The sequence below is a fragment of the Eptatretus burgeri genome, chromosome 6 (genome assembly GCF_056783735.1).
Source record: "Eptatretus burgeri isolate ZD-2024b chromosome 6, Ebu_testis_v1, whole genome shotgun sequence".
Lineage (NCBI taxonomy): Eukaryota > Metazoa > Chordata > Myxini > Myxiniformes > Myxinidae > Eptatretus > Eptatretus burgeri.
Genome location: NC_140966.1, coordinates 70,485,177 through 70,507,676, shown reverse-complemented (window position 1 = coordinate 70,507,676; position 22,500 = coordinate 70,485,177). Strand labels below are relative to the sequence as shown.

General features: G+C 40.6%; 1 protein-coding gene and 1 long non-coding RNA gene across 2 annotated transcripts in view; one reads left to right on the top strand and one right to left on the bottom strand.

Annotated features, from left to right (window-relative positions):
* Nucleotides 1-22,500, top strand: part of LOC147025019 (uncharacterized) — a 54,803-nt gene that overhangs the window by 24,712 nt on the left and 7,591 nt on the right. The gene's annotated exons all lie outside the window — the stretch shown is intronic.
* Nucleotides 21,706-22,500, bottom strand: part of LOC147025020 (uncharacterized) — a 1,598-nt gene continuing 803 nt past the window's right edge. Inside the window, exon 3 of the mRNA XM_085886940.1 lies at nucleotides 21,706-22,500. This exon is cut by the window's right edge and continues 339 nt beyond it. Within this exon, the coding sequence (XP_085743066.1) occupies nucleotides 21,706-22,500 (795 nt within the window).

The window sequence follows — 22,500 nt, the reverse complement described above, 5'->3', positions numbered from 1 at the left end:
TTTCACCATACTCTTTCTTTAAGTCATTATACAAATAATCATACATCAATATCTTTGATAAATCAAGAACTGCTGTTCCAATATAAATTGGTTTATCCATTACAATACTTTCCTTTTTCATATGAATTGCAGAAAAGTTCTCTGAAAAAACCTCTTCTCTCTCAAAACTTGGTTTATTTATCAATCTCGAAGCTTCTTTCCAAGATGTTGCGAATCTAATGTTTTGCCTGTTTCTAACATTTTCCATAGTCTTTCCAAATACAGCATTATTCATTAATTTATAAAAGTCCCCTTCAAATTTTACTTTTGTATTTGCTCTCATATCTGTATTGAATTGAATATACTTTTTCACCCAAGGACTTTGTTTAAATTTTAAAACTCTATGAATTTTAGCTACTCTCAATCCTTCTCTCAAAAACTGTTTTAAGCTTCTCTGATGCAAAACATATCCCTCTTTATCATAGAATGTTGTTAATAACTTTTCTGTTGATTTACCTTTAATATTAAAACTTTTATGATAATCACTTAACCATTCTTTCTTTGGAGTTTCTTTCTCACATGCAAAAGGAAGATCTTTATGCTTATTATGAAGATCACTCGGGTACCTCAAATCAACTTCAAAATAATAACCTTCTTCTTCGTCATTCAATTCCTCTTGAGAAGAAATAACAATATTCATCAAAGCCTTTTCATAATTCTTTTCTTCCACCCACTCTAATTTACCATAAGGTAGAGATTGAGACATTGCCCATCCATACAAATTATTAGCATCAAAATACATCAAATAATTACTATCTTTTTCACTATCATAATTTGGGAGATATTTATTATTTGCTTTAGCATATCTTTTTGAACATACTTGTGATATTCCACCTCTCTTGGACTTCTCAATCATCAAAAGCATATCCACATCACTGATTAAATCTATATCTTGTTTTGTCATTTTCAACATTGCACTCCAAGCTAAACCAGGAGCTGTGAAATAGTGGGCAGGATCTAATCCATAACAATTTTTATTATGACAGAGTGATCTAAAAGCTTCAAACACATCAGCTAACAATAAAACATCTGTTTTTAGATATAAATCGTGATATTCTCCAAGGTTCTTTATCTTAAATATTTTCCATATTTCTTGTGCGTGTTTATATTCCTTATCACTTATCTCTTCTTCATAAAGGTTATTATAGAAACTTTCTTTGAAGGAAGTTGTGTTTCTTTAAATCTCATAAATGAATCCATATAATCATAAGGATAAATTCCCTTACTTGTAAGAATTTTCTCTTTACTTTGAATTTCATTCCTTGTTTGAATTTCCTCTCTCGTAAGAATTCCTTCTTTAATCAGAATTTCATCTTTAATCTGAATTTCCTCTTTAGTGAGAATTTCCTCTTTTGGAAAGAATGAATTAAGATTTGGAAAAGAGTCTGTGGAGCTTAGATTTGATGCGAGGTAGGCTAGTGGTGTTCCCATAAACTTGTAAGAATCTAAAAACCTAATACGAGTTATAGGTTTTGTGAATATCATTTTTGAAAATGAAATATACTTTTGACTTGTGTTTGTTATAGCAGAAATATTCCCTGGTGTTTTTGAAAGTTCATTTATAAATAGATGTGTATCATAGTTGGCGCTGTTGTGAAGAAAGACTGGAATAAAAGAAGGTAATTTATAATTAAGATTACAACAGGAATGAGCGGGACCTCTATATTTACCAGTAAGATGACAATGGTCTCTAACTTTAAACTCCTTAATTTCCCCCTCACAAATATGACAGATATTGTTCATTCTAAATTCTAATTTTTCTTCTTTGGTTAATTTCATCGGTTCATTTGTTTCTTTCATTAATTTAGTGAGTCTTATACAATCCTTTTCTAATCGTTTTACAAACTCTTGTGAAGCATTTTTTCCACGATAATGTTCAAGTTTGTTATACTTTTCTCCAACAGATGATTTGATATAATAACAAAAACCACAAGGAATATGTTTTTGATATTTATTTGTATATGGTTCTTTTGGATTAGGAGAAGCAGTATTTATCTTTTTAAGGATACATTCAAAATCAGCGTATATCACAAATGGGTGCATGATAGATTTATTATAATCTTCAAAATAAATCTTTTCACCAGGTTTAGGCATTGTAATTACAGCTGATTTATGATTACTACAATATTTTGAATGTTGTTCTAATCGTTCTTTTGTATGAAATGAATTAAGACATCGCTTACAAGGATATATTTTGTTTGCTGTTCTGAATACCTGAGAAGAGATTAATCTTGATAAATTATTGATGTATGTGTAATGTGAATTCTTTCCAACACTAAAATATAAAAGGTCAATGTGTGTTTCTTCATTTTTATAGTTGTTTGAAATTTTTAATATTTGAACTTTGTTTGTATCCGTTAATCCATATACATTAATAGAAAGATTATTCTTTTTCTCAAATTTAGGAATATCTGTTAATGGCATTGGGAATTTAAAATCTTTAATGTCCAAGGTATTCTCATATTTCATATATTGTTTTACTCTTTCTGAATTACATTTTGGTGGATGTAAGTGAGCAAGAACAGACCAGAGAAAACATTTATTATCATTGTTCTTAATATTAACAACTGCCTTCTTTAGTTTTATTTCTTTTGGTAATTCAATATAAGAAGAAGCTTTAAGAGGGTTTGATTTTAGAATGTGTATATCTAAAAAGATGATTTTTTAATATTGAATCCACTTCCTACCACTGTATTATCAACATCCTCCTCTTGTCTTGATAGTTCTTCATAAACCCCACTATTCAAAAAATCTTGAAATGATGTTATAAAATGAAGATCTGTTCTCATATAAGGAGTTTGTTCTTCATCTTGTCTTTTCATATTCATTTTCACTCCCATATAAAACTTTAAAGTTTTTATTTCTTTTAATGTCTTTTTAATAAATTTTTCAACATCGGGTTTCACTATTTCAATTGATTCAGCTATTGATGATGGACTGGGTTCTCCAAATTGAAAAATCCTTATTTTTATATGCCCTTTAAATGCCTCATCAGTGTTTTTAATATAATAGTCTCCCTTTACTTTAAACTCATTTTTCTTGTGTTTTTGTGATTGAAGATGTTGATTATAACTACTCTTCAAAACATCCTTTGAACAGATATCACAATGTTTTCTTTCCAACTCAAGAGGAGATATTTGATGAAATAGATTAAATGTGTGTTTGTTGGTTCGGAGGTGTTTTCTATAATGTTTATATTCGTGATTACAAACATCGCAGTACGTTGTATTCACCATATTTATAGAATAAAACTTTGCTTAAACTAAAATTTTCTTGATGAAAATTTCGTTTAATTTATAGGTGAATCTGTGCTTAAAAACATTTTATCCTCCAACTTTTTCACTTAATAAATACAATGTTTCAAGACACAAAAGACAAGTTTCAATCAATCTCTTCATCTGTTAAAGATACTGAGAAATATGTCAAGGATGTAAAATTGAACAAAGATAAATATAACAACTATTGGATAAAAACTATTATGGTAAATAATATGAGTTCTTCAATTTCCTTCAGTGGAAGGGCTTTTAGTATACCTGGTAGAACATCAATTAAAGTATCTCTAACAAAAGTTTCTCCTCTCCTTCTAGTAATATATTCAAAACTAGAAAAAGCAATGAAACAAGAAAAAGTATCAAAGAACAAAAACCTTATGGATGAAGCTTTAGAAAGAAAAGATAAGACCATCTGTAATATGCAAGGAGAAATTTGTATTTTTTTCAACAACCCTAAAGATGTAAATCTTGATGAAATAAAGGATGTTAATATATCAGGTGAAATGACATTTCGTTCAATAGTAGTTAACGATAATTTTAAAATTACCTTTAATATAAAAAATGTTATCGTTGAATCTGATAATGAAAAAAAGTATATCGATATCGATGGTAATATACAACTGAAAGTATAGATGAATTTCAGTTTAAGTAAAGTTTTACTTTATAAATATGCTAGACTTTCCTGATTCTCCATATGACAAATTTGAGAATTGTCCTGCGTGTGAAAGACAGGGATTAAACACAGAGTCAAAAGCCTATAAACAATGTATATTCTGTGATTATCTTCTAATTAATGATAATAAAAAATATAAAAAGGAAAATAATTCTTTTAGATTTACACCAAAAATGAATTACTTTACAAGATTGATTAGAGAAATGAATGTAAAGTATGAGGATGATAACACACCTTTCCTTACAAGGGAAGAAACTGAACGTATAAGAGAAATGTTCAAAGGATTGTTGTTGTATATTATTCATGGATGTAATTTTCAGGGAAATATCAACACAAGATATTGTATAAATAAAATAATGGATTATCTTGAAATTAAACCTGAACTTAGGATAAAATATAGAGTTTCTAAAAAAGCCAATAATAAATTAAATAACCTGTTTTTCAAATATATAAATGAATGATTTTTTACCTATTTGGGAAAATAAGATAAAATTTAACAACCATAAAAATCTCCCAAATTCATTAAGATGTCTCATAGTTGGTTCAAGTGGATGTGGAAAAACCTGCTTACTTTTAAAAATGCTCCTCACTCCCAACTTTTTAGATTATGATAATTTAATAATTTTCACAAAGTCGAGTTTTCAACCAGAGTATCAACTACTCTCACAAGGTTTTAATGCTGGTCTTCAAAGAAGATATAATAGGTTTATTTAAACGTCAAAAAACCTAAATGATTATAACATTGAAGATATAATTCAACTATTTTGTGATACACAGAGATGTAAAAAGAAATCAAATCTTATAACTTGTATTCTTAGTGATAATACGGATGATATACCGTCTCCCCAAGATTTGGATAAATCTAAAAGAACCTCGTTATCTTTGATGATTGTGTTAATGAGAGAAACCAAACGGTAATGGACAGCTACTACACAAGAGGGAGACATTCTTCTTGTAATTGTATTTATCTTAGTCAATCGTACTTTCAACTTCCTCGTCGTTCCATCAGAAACAATGCTAATACTTTTATTTTATTCAAGTTAAATTCAATAGATATCAATAATTTTTGGAGAGATAATTGTTCTACATTATGTAGTAAAAAGAAATTTGAGGATTATATGAAGCACACGACTGAAAAATATAAATATATTGTTGTGAAACAAGATGAGATATTAAGGGATATATTTTTTGTTTTATAAACAATTACATATATAAATGACAACTATTATTATAAATCTTGTGGGTAAATCTGCTTCTGGAAAAAACTTTCATAAATCAAGGTTCTTGTGTAGTACAAATGAGAATATTGTAAATTTACTTAAAAACACCCCGTGATACGCATTGTATCAACAACAACTAGAGCAATAAGACCTGGAGAAGTAAAAGGTGAAGATTATCACTATATTTCAGTGGAGGAACATATGCGATTGAGGAATGAAGGACAAATATTTGAGGAGGTTTCTCTTGGTACAACAAAATATTCACATTGTAAGAGTGAGTTAAAGAAACTAAAATCTGGTGGTGTTGGGATATTAGAAACTAATCCAGAAGGAACGAGACAAATTATTAAATATCTGAGCGGAGTGAAGATTTTATCATTCGGTTTTGATGTTGATGAAGAAACTCAACACAAACGTATGAAAAGCAGAGATGCAAGGATTAGTGAAGAAGAAATTACAACTCGCATTAATGTTAATAAAGAATTTGATGAAATATTTAAAGAAAAGGATTTATTTGAACACATCTACTTGAATGATGAAGAAAAGGAAAATTTCCCTGTTGATCTTTACAATTCATTAAATGATATTTTACAATAAATAAATGGATACAAAAGAAAGAGCAAGAAGATTTAAGGAACATCAAGAGTTGGTTTCAAAAGTTGTAAAACAACAGGAAGACATAAAGAAGAAACGCAGACAGAAACTAACGGGCGAAGAAGCATTTGAAAAAAAACAAGAGAAATTTTTTAAACCACTTTTAAAAACTTCCCAAGAAAAAATGAAAGATGTTTCCACAGTTCCCACAGTAGAATATACTCCTAGAAAGCTTCAAATGTTAAAAGATTTCAGTCAAATGACGGAGGAAGAATTAGAGCATTTAGGAGAATTAGAATATGATGATGAAGGTTTATTTCAACAACTGGAAGAGATTAATCAACCCCCTGATTATATTGTGAATGCTGTTCAAAACAATGAATATTCAGCGGATTCAAAAACCAAAGCAGGACTCATTCCAACAGAACAACCAGCAATATTTCATCTTGTTCAAGAAAAGGTATTGATATTTAATGATGAATTAAGGTTCTTAAGTTCTGCTCAACCCCCTGTTAAACTAACTCCGAGATTAATGTTTCTTCTCACAAAAGATGGAAGACAAGGTTCAACTGTGAGGGATGAATCAAAGTATATTGATAAACCATTGGATATGGAAAATAATGATGATAGAGTATATATTGATTTGCTGAACACTCTAAATTATAAGGTTATTCTTTCTGGTAAAAGTAGGAAGAATGAGAAGGAGAAACACATTATTCAGGCTTTAAGTATCCTTGGTTCAGGTATTAGTTTTCTTCCAAATGACCCATCGCAATTAGTTAATAGACTGTTATTGTTGTTCGGCAGTAAGAAGGCTGGAAATAACAATTGTTTTAATGAAGCATCAGCCATTTTAGACCAGTTGATGAACATGAAAATAATTAATAAATCTCAATATAAAGACATTTTAACTCATATTAAATAAGATGAGAAGCACAATCCTGAGTTTTAATTTCACAACAAGCGACCACACATCTTCATTCCCATACCCACTACAACTTGACACAACAAAAGAATATGAGGCATCTTTATTGTCCATGGAGACTTATAATACCTTATTTAATATAACCGAGAAAAATGACAAGTTTAGTTATAATCCGGGAAGTGGATACAAAACGATAACAGTCTCACCCGGAGCATACGAGATTTCTCAAATATCTTCCGAAATTGCTCGTCTTATGAAAGAACAGGGTGATGAACCAAAAAATATTGTTATAAACATTCAAAAACATACTTCAAAATCAACGATTAAAGTTAAAAATAACTACAAGGTTGATTTCACAATTGATAATTCATTTAGAGAGTTATTAGGTTTCTCCTCAAAAAGATTGAAACGAATGGGACGTTTTACAGTGATAATGTCATTCAAATATCCTCAGGAATAAATTCGGTGTTAATTCACTGTGATTTGATTGATGGTGCTTATAATGATGGATTAAAAACAAATACAATATTTTCATTCAGCGCATACTCAACCCCAATTGGTTATAAATTCAATATGGAGCCTAAAAATTTGGTTTATCTACCTGTGTCAGGAAAAACCATACACAGAGTAAATTTTAGGATAACCGACCAAGATAATCGTGTGATTTCTTTTAATGGAGAAGTTATATCCATCAGAATTCACCTACGTGAAGTTTTTCAATAAATAAATACGATGGTTATTGTGAGGAAGCACGAGTTGGGAAAATATAAAATAATTACAGGGGATGGGATGTTCCTTTCCCCGTACTACAAGGGTGAAGGTATGTATCTTGGTAGAGGATACTATAAACCTAAGAGACAAAGGGGTGTTGGACATCAATTTAGAGGAGATGGGATAATTGATACTCTCATGGGTATTGGTTCAACTATTCTTAAACATAAAGACCTAATTGGTTCAACTGCTTCTGCTGTGGGAAATGTAGCAGGTGCTGTAAAGAGTATAAAAGATGCTCAGAAAGAATCTCATAAATTACAAGCAATAAAAGAAATTAAGAAAGGTAAAACTCAGTTGTCCCCCAAGAACGACAGAAAATAATTCAAATACTTGGATCAGGGTTTCAAAAGTTTTAACATCTTTTTTCCTAAATAAATACAAGTATGGAAGCAATTGATAGTATCTATGATTTGGATGATACTATTATTATCTCAAACTCCACTAAAAAAGAAGATTACTTCAAGGTAAATGCAATAACTGGAACAGACTGGAATACAAATGGTACAAAAAGTTTTGAAATAAATAATCAACAAACCTATTTGAATCTCTCCGAAAGTTTCTTGTTGTGTAAATTTAAATTCACTAAGGCTGGGAATAACACAAACGCTACACTTGTAAATGATTTCTTCTGGAAAATGTTTGATAGTGTGCGATTGTATATTGGAACACAAGAAGTTGAAGCGGTTGATTATGTCTCTGCTGTATCTGAAATGATGAAATTTACACTCTATACATTCAGTGATAGAATGGGAAAGGGGTCTGTCGAAGGTTTTATTCCTGATATGTCAACGGGAACAAACACAGACCCTGGATATATTCAAAGGAAAGGAATGTATAATGATGATACAAAAGCAGAAAATAGTTTTACTGTGGCAGTTCCTCTTAAAGGTATATTTGGATTTTGTGATTATGATAAAGTTCTGTATGGTCTTAAAATTAGATTTCAACTACAAAGGAATGATAATGAAAATAGATTGCTTTTTGGTGTTGGTAATGCTTTTGGTGATCAGAATAAATTTGTAATTGAGGAGATGAGTTGGTATATCAGTGAATATACTCCTAATCTTAAAACAGAAGAGATGTTGAATCGAAGACTTAACTCAAAAAAACCACTCAGTGTATCATACCTCAAAAGAAGATGTCAACACGTTAAACTCAATCAAACTACTTACACGTGGAATTTGGGTGTTCTGGAAGGAAAGCCACGATATCTGTGGATGATTTTTAAAAAGCCAGATGGTGATACTGCGACTGATAAGAATAATGCATTGAGTGATAATGCTAAGGTGAAACAACTTCGCGTTTCTCTAGATGGAACATTTTATCCACGAGATAGATTGGAAATTAATTGGGAAAAAAATGATTTTGCTGAAGCATACAAGTCTTACCAAAAGGTGTGTGAAAGTAATGGAAATAAAGAACCTATTTTGGATATGACAGCATTTAAAAGTTTGTATACAATCTATACGTTTGACCTGAGCGCTCAAAAAGAAACTATAAAGTCTAATCGAGTGGATACTTCCCTATACATTGAAAGAGGAGAGAGTGAAGAAGTTGATACATATTGTTTGCTTTTGGAAGAAACAGAATTGCAGATTAATACAGATAATGGTGTGATGATTAGTCTCACATAATTTTTTGTTAAATAAATGAGTGGCAAAGTACCAACTGGGGTATATGTTAATCAAATCAATCTTCATAAACTATCATCTTGTGTTCAAAATCAAAAGCCTTGTACGATTAACGTTAATACAATTCAGAGAAAAGGAGCAGTAAGAATTGATGTTTTGCTCACAAGAGAACAGGTTAAAATCTTGAATGACACTGGCTCACTTAAAATTAAAATGACAAAACCAATGTTGAAAAAATATTCAATAAGAGAGACGAGTGGAGGATTTCTCCCATTTCTAATTCCTTTATTTGCTGGTTTAAGTGCGGTTGGAGCATTGACGGGTGGTATTTCAACAGCGGTCAAAACTGCCAACGAAAGGAAGGCTCAACTCCAGGCTCAAAAAGAATTGGAAAGACATAACAAAGAGTTGGAGAAACAAATTAGTGGAAGTGGTGTAATTGTAGATTTTGCTGAAAAACTTGAAGGTCTGCCTGATAAAGCGAGATTGTTAGTTGGAGATATGCTTTCTTCTATAGCACAAGCAGGTGTAAAATTAACAAAAAGAGGTAATGGATTATATCTTTCTAATAAATAAATGAGCATTGATGAGTGGTTGAAAGAATTTGGAAAGAATACAACATCAAATTTACAACTTGCCAAATATTGTAAGAAATTAAAAATTCATAATGTGGTTATTTGTATGAGAGATGAATTAACAAATGTGTCGAAACATACAAAGAATATTATTATGAACTTAGAAGATAATGATGGGAACGGTTCTCATTGGGTTTGTATTTTTAATAGTCAAGACAAATATTATTTTGATAGTTTTGGTCTTCCACCACCTGTTGAAGTCATAAAATTCTTACAGAATGGTGTTTATCAAACATTTCAAGTCCAAGAATTAAATTCCAAGTGTTGTGGTCAATTATGTCTATATGTGTTATTTCAACTCAACAAAAATAAAAAATTTTATGATATTATTTTTAATCTAATATAAATGACTTATGTTGGTAAAGATGGTTCTATCTTTGGTGTATCTCAAGAACTGGATATTGATTTATCAAATTATTACACAAAGGCACAGGCTGAACGACATAAATATAATATAAACAAAAATATTAACATGAAAAATGCTTATAAATTAAAAAATTATCCAAGCCCGACTGACGCAAATGACTTGGTGAGATTAAGCGATTTATCACAATATATATACTTAAATAAAACGGCTGTGTATTCTAAAGATACAGAAGTGTTGATATTATCTCCAGGTCATACAGAATTCACAGTTCGAATTAAAATAAATTTTTATAAAGAAGGGCGTATCGTTTGTATGAGAATAGAACAATGGGGGTATGATATGAATGATTTAGGGTATAATTGGTCATTTAAAATTAACCTCGAAGACCTGGAACAATTAAATCAGTCTCGTAAGGAAGAATATTATCCACTTGGTATCGAGAATGAGTTTTGTGGAGCCACGATTAGTAAACAACAAATAAAAGAATTTAATAAGGGTAAATATAATAATGGTTTTGCCCTTGTTTATCTCATGAAAACAGAAAAAACAGGATTATATATAATAAGTAAGGAAATACAAAATGATTTAACTATGGGAAGATGGGGAGGTGTTTCGTGCCATAATATTATTCTAACATATATTTCTAATACATAAATGACAGCAAGAAGGCTTCAAGAAAATTATCATTTCTGTGTTCAAGCATACCTTCAAGAAAAGGGTATTCGGTATTTTAATAAATATGTTCTACAACATAAGAATGAGGTATTTTCAATAAAAGATTGGCATTATGCTGATGTTGATAAACCAACAACTTTAGATTTAATTAGAATGTTAAATAATGAAAAAATTATCAGGTTAAGAAAAGGTAAGGCTCTTTTAGAAATTCAAAAGAAATTTTATTGGTATCCTGTTGTAAAAATTATTTTGGATACAGGAATAACAAGAAATCCTGATGAATATATGTATAATATTCTATGGGGTGTAAACGATTCAAGTATAGTAAGGGATGAGGAAGGAGTTGAAGAAGAGAGGGAAGAGGAGGAAAAGGAGGAGGAGGAGAGAGAGAAGGAGGAAAGAGAGAAGAGAGAGAGGGAGGAAAGAGAGAGAATGAATAAATATCAAAATATGGAAACCAGTGAGATTCAAAAAAGAATAGAGGTATTAAAGAAATTAACTTATCTCACCAGGGAGGAATACAAAGAATTAAAAAGTCTATTTACAATACTTTCGACAAGACTATCGACATCGAGAAGACATGTATTTTAATTCAAGTTTTTTCTTAAATAAATGGAGGAGAGAGTGAAGGCATTTCTAAGGATTCTTTATGTTTTAAAAATTAAGATTCAAATGTGCATGTTGGAAACTAAAAAGGTTTTTGCACTCTGCAGAAATTTTTCTCATAAATAAATGAGTTATTGTCTCAAATGTAAAAAGAAAACTAATACTAAAAATATTTCATATATTAAAAGTAAAAATAACAGGGTTATACAAAAAGGTATATGTTCGGTGTGTGGTTCAAAAAAATCAATTTATCTCCAAACACAAACTCGGAGGAGATATACAAAAGTTTTTATCAGGAAGTAAATTTACAACTACTGGAATACCAGGGGAATTACATCTTCCAGGGTATTCTTTCTGTGGTCCAGGCACAAACTTGGATAAAAGATTAGATGAGGCAGACAATCCTAAATCCTGGAGTAAACCAATCAATAGAGTTGATGAAGTGTGCATGAGACACGATATTGATTATGGGAATACCACAACGTTGGAAGAAAAGCATGAAGCCGATAGAGAAATGTTATATAATTTGTCTCTGATACAAAATCCAACCTTGAGAGAAAAAGTTGATAGGTTCATCGTGAAGAAGATGATTAGTGCTAAATTGAAACTTGGACTTGGAAATTCAAAAAACTTATAGGCTCTAATGATGCCATTAAGACTGAAGAGCAATTAGCTGATGAATTACATAAACCAATATTCACAAAGTTTCAGAGAAGGAAAGTTTATTCCAAGGAAGTTGATTATATCTGGTCTGCTGATTTGATTGAACTCAATAATGATAAGGGGTACAAGTATGCTTTAACCGTTATTGATTTGAGGAGTAGATATGCGTGGGTTGTCCCTTTAAAAAACAAAACAGGTAATACTCTTATGTTAGCTTTTCAACAGATATTTAATAAAAGTAAGAGAAAACCTAAGAAATTGTGGACTGATGAGGGTAGAGAGTTTTATAACAAGACATTTATGAATTTTTTAAAAAATAACAGTATTACATTATACAGTACCTTTAATGAAGGGAAGGCAGTTGTTGTTGAACGTTTTAATCGTACCTTAAAAGAGAGACTATATAAAAAATTCACACAACTCGGTTCACAACAATGGTTATCTTTTATTCAGGATATTGTGGATAAGTATAATGACACGATTCACACGTCAACGAATATGAAGCCATCAGAAACATTTACAAAATTAAAATATGAAAAAGAGATTAATGTCAGAAAACCTAAGTTCAAAGTTGGTGATATCGTAAGAATATATAGGTGGAAATCTCATTTTGAAAAGGGTTTTACTGAACGATGGACGAAAGAACTTTTTAAAATTGTTGATGTAATAGATACAGTTCCTTGGACTTATAAAATATATGATTTGGAAGGGAAGAGATTTTAGGTTCATTTTATTCACAGGAATTACAAAAGACAAAACTAAGCATATAATACACCTTTGTGGACACTAGAGGGACAAGTATATAATGTGTGTCAAGGGGGACGTTCTTAGATCTGTGAACCCCAAACACAGAATCCTCAACTGAATAGTCAAGGCTTAACTTTTGTTTGTGTGTGTGTGTGCAATGGGAGCAATAGGTTGGCGCTTCACTCCCTCCTACTATACACCGTTGTGGACACTCGAGGGCCAAGTCCGAGGTGTATAACAGTATATAATGTGTGTCAAGGGGGACGTTCTTAGATCTGTGAACCCCAAACACAGAATCCTCAACTGAATAGTCAAGGCTTAACTTTTGTTTGTTGATGTGTATGTGTGTGTGTCCCAACCCTCACATTCAAAATCTCAACCCCAACCCTCACATTCAAAATCTCAACCCCAACTCAATCCTCGCCCAACACAATGTCTTTTTCAAAATGAGATTTCCACCTATATATATATTGTTGCGGTCTTCGCGCCCGCCGGCGTGAGACGGCCACGTAACTCGAATCGCGGCACGTCGCCCACCGGACGGACAATCCAGTCGTGACCCTCTCGGACTAACGCCGGGAACCAGTCACGGGTGGACCTTTCGGTCTCACCGCGATCGAGCCAATCAGCCCCCGCGTGGGATAGGGTTGCTCGCCAAATTCGAACTACCTAAGTACCCACGCGGAGGGTAGACCGGGCGATCGCACCTCGCCGCAGGTCGACTTCGGACACGGGCCACTTAAGCGACCCGTTCCGTACTATCAGAATAACCGAGCGGTGTTATCGTCGACCTCGACGGTTCGATTAATTATCGGGCGTATTCAGCCCACTACCAACCCTTTACGTGAAGCAAGATGGGGGTTCAATGGGGAAAAAGACGAAGCGAAGCGGGAAACAGTTCAACAATAAAGCACATTTATTCGCGACGAACGGAAAGCACACAAATACAATTCCACCAAATGCACACAAAAAAGAAAACACAATTCCATTTACACAAAAAGCAAACATAAAAGTGAAAACACAGTGCAGAGCTAATTCCGACTACCGAGCACACGGCAACACTTATACAATTCTACTTCACAGACGGCGCCGACAACACATACCCAAAACCAAGGAAAAGAAATACCCTCAAGAATGAGGTAGGCCTGGGGCCGAGACCTGGTCGGGCCTACCCGTCTGGTGATGAGACGCGGAGCGGCGATGGCCCCGCAACCCGCGGGCCTCGTGGACAGTGCCTGGCAGGGGGGTGGGAACGGGGCCCCCTTGGTCGCACTATCTCAGCGCGGGGGGGAAACAGGAGGGGGTTGCTGATGCTCGGGGTATAGAGGATCTTTATTATGTGCGACGAGCGTCTCCACCTCGGCCAGGTCGCGCTGCCGGCCTCCCTCGGGCGCGCAGCTCCCTGCACGACGCGAGCACCCCCTCGTCCGCCCTCGCCGCCTCTCCACAGCTCGTCCCCTCCGTTCCGACTTCAACGCACACGACGAGCAGCTCCACCGCCCGCGAAGTCTTGACTCTCTGTTCCGACTCCTTCGCCTCGTTCTCCGACTTTTACGACTCCTTTGACTGACGAACACCGTCCTTTTATCCCCCCCGTAACTTCGCCTTTGACCCCCTCCCTTTGACCTTTCACCTCGCTCCCCATTGGCCCGAGAAAAAGTGGGCGTGAAGGCTTTTTGATCCACAAATTTGCATATATCGATCGCCCTGGGGGCGGGGCCAATTCGCCCCTCGCTCACCGATTGGACGGCAAAAAGTGGGCGTGTGTCGTTTTGGATCCGTTTTTGAAGCAGAAAATCCGTGATTTTGTACACGCTGTTCAACGTGCGCCCTACACGAGTCCAGCATCGGTGCCCATGAGTGGCGCGAGATGACGGTGATGCGATGGTGGCGAGTTGTGACGGTAAAGGTCGTGGCGGTTGTGGTGAAGCGGCGTTGTGGTTGGTGGTTGATGTTGTGGTTGTGATCATGGCGGTTGGTCCAAAATAAAGATAGTGAAAGAAAAACGGCTATCCTGAAGAGTCGCAGCACGTATAAATGACATGTATTCCCACTAGACAACGGGTTTGGGCCTAACTACACATGCACTTACCGAGATACCTCACCTAAGGGACCTGAATGGTGGTTTGCGAATCTGGTAACCACAACACTACCCCCTTCCCTTTTTACAGACTCGTCCCGAGTCGTCAAATTTTCGTGTGCCATCATGTGTAGTTTTCCCCTAGTACACTTTACCTACGGATCCCTGAGTGCGACATTCATGGTATTCGTGTCCCCAAAATAAATAACCTGAGGGCTGCGTAACTACCTAAACAAACTCACTCACACGGACGACTTAAATAAAATTGCCGGCGCTAAGACATACATGCCGGGGGCGCACTCATATGTACAGTACATCTTACCTTAACTTACAAATTTTACACTAAACCATGGCCCAGGATCATCGAACTCTGCAAAAAGAAAGCAGTTCGCAGGGAGCCAGGCTGCCCACATGCAGTCTCTGACTCAAACAATGCAGGTGACAGGGAACGTGGCTGGCTGCTCACACGCAGTCCAAGGCCTTCCCTTTTGAACTGAACGCAGTGAACCACAACGGTGCATGGGCTGCACAAACGTAGTCTCCGTGCCAGCTCAAGCGGCACACGCAATGAGCACAACGAATGGATGCATGAATGGATGGGCGCAAACACGGTGCACGGGCCGCCACTGCAGGCCCGTGTTGTAGCTGCCAACAGGGCAGTTCTCGCAGCTTGCAAACTGTTGCCTTGATCCTGGCGCACATGGAAATGAACAGGGGGGGCAAAGCAAAAATTGAACGGGGCTGGTTAACAGGGGCAGTGGGCATGGCATGGCAAAGGCAGCAGGCAAACACAGCCCGCAGAAGAAGGCCGCTGCAGGCAAACACAGCCGGCAGATGAACTGGCCGGCACAGGCCTTGAAGTAACACAGCCAGCAGATGAACTGGCCGGCACAGGCCTTGAAGCAAACACGGCCAGCCGATGGCACAGGCCTTGCAGCAAAACAACAGCTGCCGATGAAGTTGGCCGGCCTCCGCCTTGAAGCAAAACACGGCCAGCCGATGAAGTTGGCCAGCTCTTGCCGTTCAGTGGAGGTTGATGGAGGGAGTGCGGTGGTGCTGGCCACTTGGAGGGCGGGCTCGGACCTACCTACCTGTCTCCCTCCCAACCTATCGCCTTTGCCTGTCACTGTACATACCCACTCCCTTAATTTGTCAAACCCCAATTTAGCCCCAACTTATTTTTTTTGTTGTTTTTATTTTTACTTACCCACTATAAATCGTCCCCTAACCCCCTTTATCGTCCTTGTTCGGCTAACCTATCCTGTCACCTAGCCTACTCCCAACCCCTACGTTCCCTTCCCGGAGGGGAATAAGGGAGAGCTAGCGTCCTGTGTCGAGGCCCAACGAAGCCTCAGAATGGCCTCCCCAGAGTTCGGCGATCTAACCCAAAGTGGGTCCAGCGGCCCACAACGAGAGCGAGGGGATGGATGGTGCGGAGGGGTACATCTCCTAATCTACCCTAACCATTTAACTGTTAAACTACCCCGGGGCTTTCAACAAGCGCCTCTCGCTTAAACTATTGGTTCTATCAACCCAGATTCCCGTCGCCTGTGTTGGTGTCCTCACAATTTCGGGCCTCACCCCCCAATTTTCTCTCCGTGCCCTCACACGGTCTCCTGGCTGGGACACGTGGCTCCCTTTGGCAGGCACGACCCTCTGCCGAATCTCCCGCTATGGCACCCCCGGGCACTACACTGCCTCCGAGCCTACCAGCTCCCTAACACCGGGGAGTGCCCCCCATGGCACCTCCCTGAAACGCACACGTGGCAGGCCGGCCTCCCGGGCCCCTTTCCGAGGGTCACCCGTGCCCACTGCACTGCCCACGCGGCTAATGGCGCCCCGGGCCCCCGCACCAAGCAGGCGCACCCGTGCCCACTACTCTATCCCGGCCCCCCATGGGCCCTTGGCCTACCGCGGCCGACTAGCCTGGTGCCCGGGGTACCCACTCAGCGATACTCACCTTTCGCAGCCACGCTCCCAAGCCCGTCAACAGGGCTCCTGCACCCCTCCAAATGGGTCTCGAGCCTACTTTCCCACCAACAACAAAACGACCTCCATTTTTCAATTTGACTAACCCAGCTAACTCACTTTACTCTGACCCCGGGGTCCCTTGGGCGGGAGTCACTCCTCCCCCCAATCACTCATCGCACCATGCATTCCCCATTCGCTCCATACACACAGACCCGCTGGCCTCACTCACTCCCCAAGCACATGCTTCCACCTCACTCAACATGTACACGCTTCCAATTCACTCACCAACAACTCTTCAACACACACACCACTGAACTCTGCCATCCTCCTAACTACCTCCCCTAACTAACTCGTGCTCCCACGTCGTCCCTTAAACTAGTAGCACGTTCCTTTTAACACTACGTAGCTAAGCTACGTCCCCACTACACATCCAAAGTCTGTCTCTGTCTCCAAAATAATCATTTTATTTCCCAACCTAAAGCTCACTAAATCCCTCTAACTAATCCATTCCACGGACTCCATGAGGACTTACCCCTGCCCCATGAAGTCGGTCTAACTAAGCTAACCCTTCCCCCTAACTAGTTTCATCCTGTGCCCAGGTAAGGGGGTCTTCCACCCCTTGCCCAGGAATCCTGTACACTCGAAAGTGAGGCTTGCTTTTTTTTTTTTTTTTTTTCCATGCGCAGCACCTGCGCGGCAACTCAGAGCTCGCGCACTTTGCACCTGCCCGTGACGTCATGCAGCTGCACGTGTTCCTCGTCCCTCCTTGGACGGGACCATCCGGCAGAGATACCCCTCCTGCCGAATTCCAACCCCACGTGCAGCCATGACGTCACGGTGCGCATAAAAAAAAAACACAAGCCACACGTCTCGAGGGGTTCCCCACGCGAACACATGTGCTTTGCCCGTTGGAGCTTTACACACACGATCGCGTGGAGAACCCGTCCGGTCCAAATCCACTTACCTGCCTAAACTTTGTCCGTCCGCGGGATCGGCAAATCCACCGCGTGCGTTTCCGGACCGGGACTTCACTCTCGCAAGCGAGCACGTGGCGGTCTCGTGCGTTGCACAGCACGAACCGCGTGCTCACTGCCGGGTGAACCCGGTACGGTCCTCGAAACAACTACAGCCGCTACTCGGCTTTCTCTCCTCTGTCGCCGTCGTCGTCTCCATTCCACCCACGCACACCTGCGTGTTACGACGCACACAGTCCACACCATCACATTCACACCGGGAGACGCGGCTGCGTGCTCCCGCATGCCAACCGACATCTCCCTCTCATACCGCTCTCTCACACACACGGTCTCCCTTGCACACAGCGACCTTGCACACGGCCGTTCACTCACGCGTGCCTCACTACTCACACAAACCATACTACTCACACATGGTGCTCCATTCACTCGCGCGGGGGCACTCACCCGCGGTGCCTCACCCACGCACGCGAGGGCACTCAACCGCTGTGCCTCATCCACACACCGTGCCTCACTCATACACGCGGGGGCACTCACCCGCGGTACCTCACTCATACACACGGCGACACTCACACACGCGGTCTCTTCCACACCACGTCCCTCACTCATACACGCGGGGGCACTCAACCGCGGTGCCTCATCCATACACGCGGGGGCACTCACCCGCGGGACCTCACTCATACTGGCCGTTTCACTCACACACACGGCCTCTTCCACACACGGTGCCCCATCCACACCCGGCGTGCTGGGAAGCACGCACTCTGGCACCATCGCCACCACACCACTCACACGTGGTGCCTCACTCATACAGGCCGTTTCACTCACACACACGGCCTCTTCCACACACGGTGCCCCATCCACACCCGGCGTGCTGGGAAGCACGCACTCTGGCACCATCGCCACCACACCACTCACACACGGGGTCGCTTCCACACACGGGGACGCACTCACGCCTTGCACCACACACACAGGGACAACCACACTGGGGATTCGAGTCCCCACAAGGGTCTCCGGGGCCTCTATACCCCCAAGCTCTCCGTGCACCCGTCCACAGCACTCGTCCCCTCAACCTCGCAAAGCACGACCGAACTCACCTGGTCGTGACTCGCCTCAAGGGGGCATACTCCCTCCCCTCGTTCCTGGAGGAGGCCATCCAGCTGCTCGCACTGGGTCCCTGCACGGTCCGCGAGCTCACCCCCATTGTCCTCCACTACCTCCGTGTGTGTGTGTGCGTCACTTACCCCGTCTTCATCGTGTTGTCTCTCCCCTATTTTTTCTGTCTCCCGTGTCTCTATACATTTATAAATTTCTGTTGTCCCCTCCTGTCTATTAGTCTCCGCTTCTTTCTGGCGTCTTTCCCTTATCTTTAAGTAGGTCAACCTTGCTTTCTCTTTAAGTCGCTCCCGTCCTTCCCTGTTTTTCACTCCTTGCTCTTTCACGATCTCCGCGTACCTCATCCTTGCTCTCCGTATTAATTGTTCTTTTCTCTCCCTCGCAATTACTTTCACCTCGTCTCTTGTCTCCCGAATTACTTTTTCCTTACCCGCCTCCACCGCGGGCCTGTCAGCCGTTGCACCCCCTTCCAGCTCGTTTGTTCCGACACGTGGAGTCGCCATTTTAAGTTCCCTGCTCACGGCCTTCATGCCCGCCTGCAGGCATCGGCCCATGTTCTGCGTCTCACCCCGCAGCTTTTTCGTTTCTTCCCTCATTTGCTGTGTACTCGCATCAATCTTTTCGTTCATGCTTTTTATTTCTGCATTCATTTGTGCCAGCATGGTGAATAGCTGGGCCATGTCGGATGCACTCAAGTGAGCCGTTTCGGCAGGGGTTGGGGAAGGGTCTTGGTGGAGAGGGGGGGAGGTGTCATACACCGCGGCCGCTGCCGCACCCACCTCGGGCCCTGGGTTCAGTTGGGCGAGTCCGTGTTCCTGCACAATCAACATTTCCTGCTCGGGGATTCCATCCTGGACCATGGATTCTACATTACTACACATATACATTTCTAATACCCCCGGCTCCCGCTCGCCTTGAGACGCCATCTTGCTTCTCGTGAAGGGTTAATTTGCTCGCTCGTAATTTGGAGGGAATCGGGGGTCGCTTCTCTCACCCCTGAACCGATTCCCGTGAATTTCGCTGGAGACAGGAGAGCCTGTTGTCCCGCTCTCCAATACCAGTGCCGCGAGGAGGGCGATGAGTTTATATCGCACGACCTGACACCAGTGTTGCGGTCTTCGCGCCCGCCGGCGTGAGACGGCCACGTAACTCGAATCGCGGCACGTCGCCCACCGGACGGACAATCCAGTCGTGACCCTCTCGGACTAACGCCGGGAACCAGTCACGGGTGGACCTTTCGGTCTCACCGCGATCGAGCCAATCAGCCCCCGCGTGGGATAGGGTTGCTCGCCAAATTCGAACTACCTAAGTACCCACGCGGAGGGTAGACCGGGCGATCGCACCTCGCCGCAGGTCGACTTCGGACACGGGCCACTTAAGCGACCCGTTCCGTACTATCAGAATAACCGAGCGGTGTTATCGTCGACCTCGACGGTTCGATTAATTATCGGGCGTATTCAGCCCACTACCAACCCTTTACGTGAAGCAAGATGGGGGTTCAATGGGGAAAAAGACGAAGCGAAGCGGGAAACAGTTCAACAATAAAGCACATTTATTCGCGACGAACGGAAAGCACACAAATACAATTCCACCAAATGCACACAAAAAAGAAAACACAATTCCATTTACACAAAAAGCAAACATAAAAGTGAAAACACAGTGCAGAGCTAATTCCGACTACCGAGCACACGGCAACACTTATACAATTCTACTTCACAGACGGCGCCGACAACACATACCCAAAACCAAGGAAAAGAAATACCCTCAAGAATGAGGTAGGCCTGGGGCCGAGACCTGGTCGGGCCTACCCGTCTGGTGATGAGACGCGGAGCGGCGATGGCCCCGCAACCCGCGGGCCTCGTGGACAGTGCCTGGCAGGGGGTGGGAACGGGGCCCCCTTGGTCGCACTATCTCAGCGCGGGGGGGAAACAGGAGGGGGTTGCTGATGCTCGGGGTATAGAGGATCTTTATTATGTGCGACGAGCGTCTCCACCTCGGCCAGGTCGCGCTGCCGGCCTCCCTCGGGCGCGCAGCTCCCTGCACGACGCGAGCACCCCCTCGTCCGCCCTCGCCGCCTCTCCACAGCTCGTCCCCTCCGTTCCGACTTCAACGCACACGCCGAGCAGCTCCACCGCCCGCGAAGTCTTGACTCTCTGTTCCGACTCCTTCGCCTCGTTCCGACTCCTTCGCCTCCGACTTTTACGACTCCTTTGACTGACGAACACCGTCCTTTTATCCCCCCCGTAACTTCGCCTTTGACCCCCTCCCTTTGACCTTTCACCTCGCTCCCCATTGGCCCGAGAAAAAGTGGGCGTGAAGGCTTTTTGATCCACAAATTTGCATATATCGATCGCCCTGGGGGCGGGGCCAATTCGCCCCTCGCTCACCGATTGGACGGCAAAAAGTGGGCGTGTGTCGTTTTGGATCCGTTTTTGAAGCAGAAAATCCGTGATTTTGTACACGCTGTTCAACGTGCGCCCTACACGAGTCCAGCATCGGTGCCCATGAGTGGCGCGAGATGACGGTGATGCGATGGTGGCGAGTTGTGACGGTAAAGGTCGTGGCGGTTGTGGTGAAGCGGCGTTGTGGTTGGTGGTTGATGTTGTGGTTGTGATCATGGCGGTTGGTCCAAAATAAAGATAGTGAAAGAAAAACGGCTATCCTGAAGAGTCGCAGCACGTATAAATGACATGTATTCCCACTAGACAACGGGTTTGGGCTTAACTACACATGCACTTACCGAGATACCTCACCTAAGGGACCTGAATGGTGGTTTGCGAATCTGGTAACCACAACAATATATATTTTTACGTTTTTTTTTTTTCTTCTTCCAATTCTGTCTTTTAAGGCTTTCAGGTTTGATGACGTAGAAAGGGGGAGTAAGCCTGCACTTTCTTCCCAGAACTTTCTTGATCTTGCTCCCATCAAGCACCATCCGACAAAGAACTACATCGATAGGTTTAGATCCCAAAGAGTGATAGCAACTCCAAAAGTCTCCAAAATATAAATAAATAAAATAATAATAATAATAAATAAATAAATAAATAAATAAAAGCCCCCAAAAAAGTTTCAAGTGTCCAACATAAACCCAACTTTCCAAGTCTTCAAGGTATAACCACATTCCCGTTGAGTTTCCAAGATATGTATCACATTGTGAGTTATCAATCCAGAACCCACATTTCAAGTATTCAAAGTAAAACCAACTTACAAAGTCTCTTAAGGATAACTCATTTACTGATTTTTTCAAAATTTGTGAGTCTCCAAGGTAGGACCCATATTTAGAACCATCTTGGCAGAACCCTTTTCCTGAGTCTCCAAGGTAGTTATTTAAACCATCAAGGCAGAACTCATTTACTGATTTTTTCAAAATTTGTGAGTCTCCAAGGTAGGCCCCATATTTAGAACCATCTTGGCAGAACCCTTTTCCTGAGTCTCCAAGGTAGTTATTAAAACCATCAAGGCAGAACTCATTTACTGATTTTTTCAAAATTTGTGAGTCTCCAAGGTAGGCCCCATATTTAGAACCATCTTGGCAGAACCCTTT